The sequence below is a fragment of the Melozone crissalis genome, unplaced genomic scaffold, assembly GCF_028551555.1.
Source record: "Melozone crissalis strain CALT ecotype California unplaced genomic scaffold, PUWL_Pcris_2 ptg000066l_1, whole genome shotgun sequence".
Taxonomy (NCBI): Eukaryota; Metazoa; Chordata; class Aves; order Passeriformes; family Passerellidae; genus Melozone; species Melozone crissalis.
The window spans coordinates 8485391-8497748 of NW_026535844.1; the positions used below are offsets into that span (position 1 = coordinate 8485391).

Consider the following 12358-nt stretch of genomic DNA (forward strand, 5'->3'; position numbering starts at 1 on the left):
GAAACGGTCTTGTTGAAGTGGTGATCCTGTAGAAAAGATCTGGCAGCTCTTGTCCTCTGGAAACCAGTGGGTAAGGGCTGCCTGTTCTGTCCCAAAGCCCAGGTTGTATCCAGGTAGGGATGCTGAGCTCCTCCCCCCTGGGTGGAGCATCTCCCAATGGGCTGATACCGTTCTGAGTCATGATTGCCCATCAAACAGAAATGGCTCCTGGAGGGAGTTACCTCTGAGTCATGGGGCAAGGCATTGAGGGGCCCATTAACAGGAGATAAGGAAAAAACAATGCCTCTGCTGGTCTGAACAGCTCTTGAGGATGGGAATAGAATAAATCTTTATGTTTTAACCTAGGACATAATCCACCCCTTATCCTATTGCCATCTATACCCAAAACAATACTCTGTTACAGTTATACATATCTATAATGTAAAATGAAACTTTATACACAGTTCTCACTTAAATATAGGTCTCCTGGTGGTATACAAGAGGTTTCCCCATCCTTCTGCATTACCCACCAAGTGGAACCAGGTTCTTGAGAAAAAACCTTGCTGCCCCACTTTGGGTGCCAAAATTATGTTCTGGTTAGAAAGCAAAACCAGTGAGAGACTCCAAGTCAGAAATACAATTTATTAGGAAAAGGGAAAAAACCCAAAAATACATGCAATAGTACAAAATGAAACCACTGACAGAGTCAGAATATATCCTGACACCCTGCTAGTTAGGGTGGTGGTGGCAGTCCAGATGAAATGGTCTTGTTGAAGTGGTGATTCCGTAGCAAAGATCTGGCAGCTCTTGTCCTCTGGAAACCAGTGGGTAAGGGCTGCCTGTTCTGTCCCAAAACCCAGATTATATCCAGGTGGGGATGCTGAGCTCCTCCCCCCTGGGTGGAGCATCTCCCAATGAGCTGATACCGTTCTGAGTCATGATTGGTCCTTGATTGCCCATCAAACAGAAATGGCTCCTGGAGGGAGTTACCTCTGAGTCATGGGGCAAGGCATTGAGGGGCCCATACAGTAAGGGTGTGATAGCTCTGAATCCACGTGCTTGCCTTCCAGTGGAAGTTAAAAATCCATGAATTCCTCACCTTATTAACCTGTAAAGCAAACCAGACAACCTTGGTTATAGGACCCATGTTTAGATGAGGGTGTGTGAATGGGACAAATACAGCCATGGTCACATGCCCCCCAAACCAGGGCAAGCTGGACCACATGGTGACACCTAACAAGGTTTCTATATCAGCACACAAAATTAGATTACTCAAGAACTGTTATCCCCTTTTTGTTTCTATGCCCTCGAGCTTCACGTTGGGCGCCAAAATCTGTCTTGGTTTGGAAAGACAGGAGTCTGCTAAGGAAGGCAGGAGCCTCCCCTGAAACGGAGAATGTAAACCCTCCCCACCCCTCCAAATTGCTATAAATTTGGAATTAAGAGACCCTCAGGCAAAAATATGGGAGCAGGAAATAACAGTTCTTTACTAGGCAAGAAAATAAAAAGATAAAATAAACAATGCAGTGCACTAGAACAACACTGACAGAGTCAGAACACAACCTGACACCCTGTTGGCCAGGTTGTTGGTAGCAGTCCCATTGGAAATGTGGCTGCAGTCCTCCTGGAGCGTCAGGTGTGGTTCTGTTGGAGCAGGGATCCTGTAGAAAGGTGCAGTCTTCCTCTAAGATCCAGTGGAAGGAGAGGCAGCTGCTGTTCCTCTGGAGATGCAGTGGAGAAAGCCATGCTGGTGGTCCAGAACCTCAAGATTATATCCAGGTAGGAATGTTTGGCTCGCCCCTCTGGGTGGAGCATCTCACACTGGGATGCTGTAGTTCTTATCAGTCAGGCAGTGACATTCAATAGCCTGTTATCAACAGATATCTCCCCGGTTGTAGAAGAGATAAGGAAAATTGCCTACTTAACAGAAAACAACTGCCATACAGATGGTAAATAGAATACAATTTGCGTGACAATCCAGGACATTGCCCAAAGCAGGATTTATTGCCACAAGTAGATTTATTGCCCAAAGCAGGATAATTTCACACCAGAACTAAAGCATTGTAAATATTTGTGGTTCTTGCCTTTAAAACACTGGGAAATGGAAAACTGGAAATGAATCCGTTAGAAAGACTTGTGGGGTGGGTGGGAGCAGCAGGATCAGCTCTGGTGGCAGCTCTCAGCTTTCCTGGGAAGAGGGAAGGGGCCGGATCCAGCTCCATGGATCACTCAGGCAGTGATTCCTGCCAGGATGAGAGAAGGTCACGGTGTCACCCTATCCCTGTCCCCATTCCACAGGGTAGACCTGGCTGGAGTCCATGGAGAGCAGGAGCTACTCCAGGATCCCACATGATCCTACCCGAATCCTGCCACAATCCTGCTCCATCCATCCCACCCAATTCAGAACTGGAATCCTTCCCTGATCTCACTCTATCCATCCTGGACCGATCCTGCTCCATCCATCCCACCTAATCCTGCTCCAGAATCCAGCCCCAGTCCCACTCTACAATTCCCCCTAATCCCACTCTGCATGGACCCCTGCCCTGATCCAGAATCCCTCCCTGATCCCAGTCCATCCATCCTGCCCCAATCCCCCTTTGGAATCTCACCCTGATCCTGCTCCATACCTGTGCTGAAGCTGTTGGTTCCCATGTCCCTTCCTGCAGAAAGAGAAGATCCATGAGATTCCAGCACAGATCACACACTGGGATTAACCCCAGGATCCATCCTGGGATCTGCACAGAGGGGATCTAGAGCTGGATCCACCACTGGAACTCACCAGCTGCCGGGTTGTATCCATTCCTGTCTCTCCTCCCTGTGGAAACAAAGTGGGATCAGCGTTGGTGGCACAGGATTCCCAGAACCGTGCCGGGTGGATCCGTGTCCCTTCCCGACCCCCATCCCGTGTGTTACCGGATTGGAGCTTCCAGACGCCGAATCCGATGAGGACAATGAGGATGAGGATGGCAGTGATGATGGATACAGTGACCACCATGGTGAGATTCCCACCAGATGTCAGCTCTGGGAAACGCGGGATAGTGAGAAGGGGAAGGGGAATCCCCATTTGGGAATTCCAAATTCCCAATCCCCACATTCCCAGCCTCACCCCAAGCGAAGATCCCGGGCTCCGGCATTCCGGGATGCTCCACCCTGCACCGGTACTGCTCCCGCTCCTCCGGCAGTGCCTCGATCCTGGCCCAGGTGTGGAAGGTGCCGTCGCTGTTGGGAACGATCCCGCCCCACTCCGTCTCCTGATCCAAGGTTTCATCCCCCTTCATCCAGCTGACTGCGATGGTTTTAGGGTAGAATCCGTACGCGTGGCAGGACAGGATCAGCGTCCTGTGTTCCTCTTTTCCAGACACATGGACATCAGGGGGCTCTGGAACGGGATAATGGTGATAGACATCATTGGAATGCCATGGGAGTGGGACTGGGGTGAGTTCTACCTATGGAATTCCCACAGGAATGGCATGAGAGTGAGATCTACCCATGGAATTCTCACTGGAGATGAGATCTATCCATAGAATTCCCACAGGAATTACTGTGTTCCCAAGTCCCCTATCCCCAAATCCCAAATCCCCACAGGAATTCTGCTCCCACCTTTGCGCTCCAGCTCCTTCTGCCTGTATCTGATGTATTTCTGGAGCCATTCGGGGCATTCGTGCTTCAAGTAATTCATCCAATACTCAGCCACGGTCCCATCCTGCTCCCAGCGCCTCCTGATGATCTCACCAACGCTGTCGGCCGCCACAAATCTCCTGGATTCCAGGTCAAAGGAGATTAAATCCCGCCCATTGTAGGCATTCCGGTGGGATCCACGGATGCTCCCATCGGACAGGAGGTCACAGCCGGAAACTCGCAACCTTGTGTGGAGACCTGGAGGGATTGTACCCACAGAGACCCATGGAATTGTGTCCCAGCCCCACAGAGCCCCATTCCAGCCCCATGGAGCCCCAGAGTCTGATGGAGACCCACAGAGCCTCATCCCAGCTCCTTGGAGCCCCATGGATGCAAATCCTAACTCCACAGATTCCAACCCAAGCCCACAGGTCCCATCCCAGCTTCACAGATCCCATCCCAGCCCCATGGATGCACATCCCAGCCCCATGGATCACAAGATATCCCATCCCAGCCTAATGGATCCCCATTTCAGCCACTTGGAGCTCTGTGAATCCACATCCGTAACCTATAGATCCGATCCCAGCCCTATGGATGCTCACCCCAGCCCTACAGTTCCCATTTCAACCCTACAGATCCCATCCCAGCCCCATGCATGCACATTCCAGCCCTACAATTCCTATCCTAGCCCCACAGATCCCATCCCAGCCCCATGGGTCCCCATCTTAGCCCTACAGTTTCTATCCCAGCCCCACAGTTCCCATCCCAGCTGCATGGATCCAATCCCAGCCCCACAGATCCCATCCCAGCCCCATGGATTCACATCCCAATCCATGGATCACATGATATCCAATCCTAGCCTAATGGATCCCCATTTCAACCACTTGAACCCCATGAATCCACATCCGACACCTATAGATCCCATCCCATCCCCCCAGTCCCATCCCACCCCCACAGATCCCCCCACTCACCCCCGCTCTGGTTGTATCGCTCCTGCAGTGTCTCCAGGTTCTTGGCATCCATGTGCTGGTTCCTCATACTGTTCCGGGTCTGCCACTCCCAAAATCCTGGCTGGACTCCATCCTTCATCCACTGCGTCAGCGGCTCCAGCCGGCCCTGCTCGCTGTCGTAGCGCACAAAGGGGATCCCATCCATGAACCCCATTTGCATGTACTGGGGGATCCCTGGGCTGGGCTCTGACACCGCCACGTGCAGGTAACGCAGGGAGTGGAGAACTGGGGGGACACGGAGATTTGGGGGGTTGAGGGGATCATGGATCAATGAAAAGGGGAACTGGGAGAGCTGGGAATGGGTTTGAGGATCCTGGGGCCAAGGAAAGGGTGTGCAGGGTGGGAGAGGTGGGATGGACAGGAAAGGGCCTGCAGGGGGTCCTGGTGTCCAGGAATGGGAGCTCAGAAGGGGGAGGGGGTGGTGCAGGGACTGGGAGAGTGGGATGGGGGTTCCAGGGGATCCCTGTGCCCAGGAAAGGGGGTCCAGGGATCCCCAGTCCCAAGGAATGAGGGGTCAAAAGGTGGGAGGACCTGGGAATAGGAGTCTTGGGGATCCTTGATGCAGAGGAAAGGGGAGTTGGGAGCTGAGAAAAGCAGGAATGGGTGTCCAGGGGGTCTCAGGGTCAAGGAAAAGGGGGGACTGGGGAAGGCAGGATGGATGAGAAAGGGGGTGCAGAGGGGGATTGGTACTGGATAAGGGAGTGCAGGGGGGTCCCAGTGCCCAGAAGTGAAAATTCAGGACCCCAAGGAACCCCCCGCCAGCAGGACACACGGGTGAAGAAATGGGGGTGCCGGATTTTGGGCTGTTTAGATGGTCTGGAAAAGCCCGAAGATGGCCTTGGGCCGCCCGCGCTCCAAAGAACGAGAAGGGACTTCAGATCTTTTCTCAGTCTCGGTGTTTATTAAATGCTTATCTAAAAGATTTTCTCTGGGCCTGACAGAGTTCTGCTCAGCAGTCAGCCATGGGCACACACTGAGAGCCCCTGGGGCGGTCGTCTATCTTTATACTTGGAGTTACGTGTACAATATTTATCATTTTTCTCCAATACCCTCTACCCTTATTAACCAGTGTTCCCCTAGTAAGGTCCAATCCCAGAGTGCCAACATCACCACAGAAGATGGAGGCCTAGAGGAAGAAGAAGAAGGAGAAGGGCACGCCCCAATTCCTCCATCTTACTTCTCTAGACCCCCCTGTACAGAAATCTTAAACCCTTTATCTCACACTCCAATTAACTTATCCCTTCACCATTCACCCCAGTGAAATCCTCCTATCCTCATACTGATGTCGTCTCCCGTGTGGGATCAAAGTCCAGCCACCAGACATTTCTGGCAACATTCCAGGACTCCCGAGCCTCCCAGGGGTGGTCTTGGTCACTCTGCCCCTCAGCCCTGAGAGGCTGAGATCCCACATCTCCCCCTTCTGTTTGCACCAAAAAGATCTTCTTCGCCATCCGATTCATCGCACATTTTAAACATGCAAATATGCATGGGACAACAAGTATGAGGACTAGGAGAACTATTAAAACATAGAACCCTATCTTTAAGATTCCTCTCCAAATGGGAGAGATGTCAAAGAATTCTGCCAGTTGATCGACCCATGATCCTGTGATCTCGCCAAGCTTATTTATGCTGTCCTTTATATTTTTGATATTTTCATGAATTGACTTTGAATGATCTGAGAGATTCATGCAGCACATCCCTTCGAACTCTTCACACCCATGTCCATGAGCGAGCAATAGATAATCGATTGCCGCTCTGTTTTGAAGAGTCGCCTGTCTCACACTACTGATGTCTTTTAACATGTCATCCAATGTGACAGACACAGACCGCGCATGTTTGCTCAACCAACAACCCATGCGGTCGATCTGTGTCAAGGCCACCCCTGATGCTGTCTGAGGTGAGAAGATTGCTGTAGCAATACTCGTTTCTTGTCCCAAGAAAATATTTCATCATTGCAATTTGCCGCATATTGTTGTATTGATCTTTTTTCTCTGTGCCTTTCCTCTCTTAACATGTTCAAATCAGGCGATAGCATTGAAATTTCCCCAATGCTGCATGGACCTCCCGTGGCATTAGCAGGAATGCCGTGCCAAATTCTGTCCCCACAAATTAAGAACAGACCCCGCGGCAGTTGCACCGGGACTTGGATCGATCCTTTGGTGGTTCTCTTTGTATATTTACACCAAGCTGACGCATTCTTATAAAATTCATGAGTGGGAGTTAAATCGATAGTTTTCGCCTTTGTGACTTTTGGAGCTTCAAACTGCATGCAGAGTCTCATTGTCATGGACCCAAAAATCTCCAATTCCTGAGGTTCTGTAGAAGCCACAGGAAGCAGGTGTGTCCAAGCACACCACTCTTTTATAGGATTTTTAATGACCTGCGAAATGTTAATTGCGGAGTGCCCTGGAACTGGCCATTCGTCCACCAGCAATCCAACCATGCATGCTGAAAACGGTTTACCTGGTCTTGAATGTGTCAGGCAGATACTATCTAAATTCGCTGCCCGAGCTAAAGCCTCCCATACATTTTGCCTTGGTTGACTAACAGGTAAATCTCCCCCACTGCTTACTGCAATGAATGAAAGAACGATGCACATAAGCATCATGAAACCCATTACTTCGCTTTTATGTGAAAACCCCCCAAAGTCCTTAGTTTCTTTTTATCTCTCTTCCGGGTCGTTTTTCGCAGTCTGAGTCTCGACTTCTGTCTGAGTACTCGTCTCTTTGTTTCTTGGATCAGCGTTCTCGTGTTCTCGCGTCCGGAATGGCTTCACGTGCCGCGCCGACACCCACTTCAGACCTCGATCTGTGGAAATACAAGCGAAACCCTTGCCCCAAGTGATTAGTTTGAAAGGACCCTCTATTTGTCCTGTCTCTGGGTTTCTGATCAAAACTAAAGGATTTTCCTTTAGCTTTGCCTGTGTGTTGTTTAGAAAATGTCTCACGGTCGGTGGATCAGGTTCCGAGGATGAGCTATTTAGGAAATTCAGCACATACAGTGCCTTATTTAATTTCATGTGCGGTGTTGCCTCTGGCTCACCCCTTCTCTATTTGTCCAGAAGGGATTTTAGGGTGTGATGTGTTCTCTCAATGATCGCCTGACCTGTGGGTGAATGCGGAATACCAAACGTGTGTCTGACACCCCATCTTTTCAGGAATCTGTCAAGCACGCTGCCTGTATACGTTGGACCATTATCTGTTTTTATCTCCTGAGGCACACCTAATGCTGCAAATGCCTGCAGAAAATGTCGGCAAGCATGGTCTGCTGTTTCCCCAGCATGTGCTGAAGCAAAGACTGCACCTGAGAATGTATCTACAGAAACATGAACATTTTTGAGCCTCCCAAAAGATGGGTATTTTGTGACATCAGCTTGCCACAACTGAAGACTTTGCAGCCCCCGCGGATTGATGGCCCCGGTAGAAGAAGGTGGCTGCACAAGCTGACAGTCTGGACAAGCACTAATGATCTCCCTCGCCTGACTCATTGTGAGACGAAAGGACTCCATTAGCGCTTGCGCATTCTGATGAAAGAATGCATGACTTAACCTTGCCTGCTCAAAAATGTCCGGCAGTGTTTGCAAAACGGGCATTGTCAACCTGTCCGCCCGAGCATTCCCTTCCGCTAAAAACCCCGGAAGTGTCGTGTGCGCTCTAATGTGTGTGATAAAATACTCTCTTTCCCTGCTCTCTAGCAGTGTTTTCAAGCTTGTCAGGTATGAGTATAAAACCTCATTACTGACTTCTTTCAAGAGCGAACCCTCCAATCTCTTGACCACACCCGCAACATATGCGGAATCTGTCACCAGATTGAGAGGCTGTTTGAACAACTGAAATGCTCGGACAACGGCTGCCAACTCCACAATTTGTGGAGAGCCCTGAACCATCCTCACGTCTGATTCCTAATCCCCTGTCGTTGAGTCTCTCCACGTGATCACTGACTTGTGTGTCTTCCCTGAGCCATCCGTGAACACTGTGATCCCATCCAAAGGTTCTTCACTTATTCGTGGTTTTGCTCTATAGCATATTTGCGATTGCAGTATTCTATGCTGTGGAAAGTGGATTGTGCAAGCTCCTGGGAAAGCTAACAACGCAATTAACAAGTCTTTCGATTGTTGCATTGCCCAATTGAAGTAGTCTCGTTTCAGAGGTAATCTGATGACTGAGAATTCTCTTCCTGCCATTGTCAGCAGCCTCGTTCTCGCCTTTATGATGATTTGTGCTGCCATCTCCAAATCTGTGAGAATCATTTTCGCGGGCCTGTGCGGTAGGAAAATCCACTCTATGATTATCAAAGACTCCTTTTGTGATTCATCCCATTGGAAGATCAAACCATGGAACTGTGTTTTCTTCCCCAGTACTGCCAACTGAAAAGGCAACGATGGAACAAATCGATGTGCCTGCCTTTTCTGTATCGCGTTCGTGATTTTCTCCAACTCTTTTCTCGCTTCTGGCATGAGTGTCCTGGGAGAACGAATGTCTGTGTCTCCTCTCAAGAGATCAAGCAGCGCTGGAATGTCGCTGTTTGTGATTCCCAAAACTGGTCTCATCCAGTTGATTTCTCCCAAAAGCTGTTGCAAATCATGCAAATTGTTGACCTTTGTGCTGATCTCCACTTTTTGAGGCTTTATTGTTTTCTCTGAAATTTTCCACCCTAGATATTTCCAAGGTGCAACCTCTTGAATCTTTGAAATGCTGATTTCCAGACCTGCCTTTTGCACCTCTGCGATCACACAGTCACGAGCTTCTTGCAGCTCCTGTCGTGTTGATGCTGCAATGAGCAAATCATCCATGTAATGAATGATCTTTGCCTTCGGAAATTTCTTTTGTGCTGGTGCCAAAGCTCGTGCCACGTACCATTGACAGATCGTCGGGGAATTTTTTAGACCTTGTGGAAGAACAACCCAATGGTGCCGCTGCAGAGGCATTTCCCTGTTGATACTCGGAACTGAAAAGGCAAATCTCGGAGCATCATCTGGATGGAGTGGGATACTGAAAAAACAATCCTTGAGGTCAATGACCACAAGCTGCCAATCTCTGGGAATCATTGAGACAGATGGAAGTCCCAACTGAAGTGGCCCCATGTCTTCTATGACTTCGTTGATCTTATTTTGGCCTTCTTACCGAATCTGTCGTCAGAGTGGTCTGAAAGCCCTCAGTCTCCGTCCAGCAGGTCATGAGAGATGGATCCAGAGGCGCCTTTCTGGTCCCTCTGCTCCAGTCCAGGCCGCTCTGCTACGAACTGTCTTCGGCAGAAGCTGAGAGATGGAATTCTCAGTGACTGCTGATTTTTGCAGATTCTCCTGGCCAGTTTTTTTTTTTTTTTTCTTCTTCCTTTCTTCAGGCTTCTCTCCTCAGGAGTTATCAGTGCTGTCCTCTTGGCTCTTCAGCTCTTCAGGGCTTTTCCCCCCCCCGAAAGGTTTGGTGGGAGATAGCCCACGCAGCGGACGCCACTTGCCGGATTTTGGGCTGTTTAGATGGTCTGGAAAAGCCCAAAGATGGCCTTGGGCCGCCCGCGCTCCAAAGAACGAGAAGGGACTTCAGATCTTTTCTCAGTCTCGGTGTTTATTAAATGCTTATCTAAAAGATTTTCTCTGGGCCTGACAGAGTTCTGCTCAGCAGTCAGCCATGGGCACACACTGAGAGCCCCTGGGGCGGTCGTCTATCTTTATACTTGGAGTTACGTGTACAATATTTATCATTTTTCTCCAATACCCTCTACCCTTATTAACCAGTGTTCCCCTAGTAAGGTCCAATCCCAGAGTGCCAACATCACCACAGAAGATGGAGGCCTAGAGGAAGAAGAAGAAGGAGAAGGGCACGCCCCAATTCCTCCATCTTACTTCTCTAGACCCCCCTGTACAGAAATCTTAAACCCTTTATCTCACACTCCAATTAACTTATCCCTTCACCATTCACCCCAGTGAAATCCTCCTATCCTCATACTGATGTCGTCTCCCATGTGGGATCAAAGTCCAGCCACCAGACATTTCTGGCAACATTCCAGGACTCCCGAGCCTCCCAGGGGTGGTCTTGGTCACTCTGCCCCTCAGCCCTGAGAGGCTGAGATCCCACATGGGGGGACGCAGAGATTGGGGGGTCTGGGAGCGTCCAAGGGTCGGGAAGCGGAACCGGGAGAGCCGGGAAGGGTCCAAGGTCCAATGAAGGGACTGGGAGAGGCGGGATGGGGGATCCAGGGGTCCCCGGTGCCCACCAAAGGGGGTCCAGGGGTCCCCGGTGTTGAGGGCAGTGGGGTCTGGGAGCTGGGAAAGGCAGGAATGGGGGTTCAGGGGTCCCTGGGTCACGGAAAGGGGGATCTGAGGCTGGGAGAGGCGGGCGGATCCCGGGGACGCAGCTCGGGAGACGGAAAAATGAGACGGGGAAAAGGGGAATTCCATGCAATTCATCTGGATCCCACTGGATCCTCGCTGAGACCCCCTGGGACCCCTAGGACGCTCTGGGACCCCTGAAACCCCTTCCAGGAAGCGCCGGGAATAGAGAACTGGGAGGACGCAGAGATTCGGGAGATCTGGGGGTGCAAAAGCCGAGGAAAAGGGCGGGTCTGGGGTCTGAGAAGGCCGGGATGGCCGGGAATGGGGGTGCAGGGGGTCCCGGAGCACTGATGGGGGTGCGGGGAGATCCCAGTCCCGGGTCAGGGGTGCAGGGGGGGTCCTTGCACCTGGACATGGAGATTCAGGGATGTCTCAGTGCCCAGGAATGGGGGTTCAGGGGGGTTCCCCCGTCGTTATTCGGGGTTCAAAGGGATCCTGATCCAAAGGAATGGGAGATGCGGTGGGTCCCTGGGCCAGATAAGGGGGTGCAGGGGGATTTCCCCGCCCAGGAATGGAAGTTCAGGTGATTCTTTTCCCAGAATTCGGGGTTCAGGTGGGTCTCAGAAAAAGGAGTTTCACGGGGTTCCGGTGCTGGGGAAGGGGGCACAGAGGGGTCCCCGTGCCCAGAAATGGGCGCTCAAGGGGTGCCCGTGCTCAGGAATGGGGGCTCAGTAGATTCTGATGCCCGAGAATGGGGGTTCAGGAGGGTTTCCCTGCCCAGGAATGGGGTTCAGGGCAGTCCCGGTGCCAGATGAGGGGGTACAGGGGGGTCCCGGTTTGGGGGAGGGGATAGAGGACCCAAAATGGGGCTATGGGCGGTTCCCGCGCCCGGTAATAGAAGTTAAGGAGGGTCCCGGTGCCCGGAAATGGAAGTTCAGGGAGTTCCCGGTTTCAGGGTTCCCACTCACCTTTGATCGCGCCCCCCGGGTCCCCCAGGAGCCCCAGGAGCCCCCAGAGCAGCCCCAAACCCAGCGCTGGAGCCATGGCGCTGCTCGGCTGCGGCCCCGCCCCAGCCATGGCCAGGCTCCCTGAGCCGCATCCGGCCCTGCCATTAGTCCCGCTTTTTACTGCCCGCCAATGGCAGCCCGACCTGTCAGTGACGTCACCGGTCACCGGGCAGATCCCGGTCTCGCAGGTTGGGACGCGGAAGCGAAAGGCACCGATGGAGGGCGGGGCGGGGGCGGGGGAATTGCAGAGAATCCCTCTGGATCCCGCTGCGACCGCCCTGGAACCCTCTGAGAACCACCTGGGAACCCCTGGGACCCCCTTAAGGAAGCGCCTGGAGGGGAGAACTGGGGGGATCCGGAAATTTGGGACATCTGGGGGTACAAAGGTGAAGGAAAAGGGCGGGTCTGGGGTCTGGGAAGGGCGGGAGGGCCGGGCAGGGGTGTAGGGGGTCCCAGAACACGTGAAGGGGGTC

General features: G+C 51.8%; 1 protein-coding gene across 3 annotated transcripts; it reads right to left on the minus strand.

Annotated features, from left to right (window-relative positions):
- Nucleotides 1-1819: 1819 nt before the first annotated feature.
- LOC128945493 (class I histocompatibility antigen, F10 alpha chain-like) lies at nt 1820-11970 on the minus strand. 3 transcript variants are annotated; one of them, XM_054289264.1, is made up of 8 exons: nt 11847-11970; nt 4569-4832; nt 3580-3855; nt 3086-3358; nt 2893-3000; nt 2759-2794; nt 2607-2639; nt 1820-2222 (listed from the first exon to the last, which is right to left on the minus strand). In XM_054289264.1, exons 1-8 carry the CDS (start codon nt 11953-11955, stop codon nt 2209-2211), a joined length of 1113 nt encoding a protein of 370 aa, XP_054145239.1. In that variant the 5' UTR covers nt 11956-11970; the 3' UTR covers nt 1820-2208. The 3 variants fall into 3 exon arrangements, with proteins under 3 accessions (XP_054145239.1, XP_054145238.1, XP_054145237.1); XM_054289263.1 differs by having other exon boundaries at nt 3712-3855; nt 11847-11922; XM_054289262.1 differs by lacking the exons at nt 1820-2222; nt 2607-2639 and having other exon boundaries at nt 2690-3000; nt 11847-11922.
- Nucleotides 11971-12358: the final 388 nt, after the last annotated feature.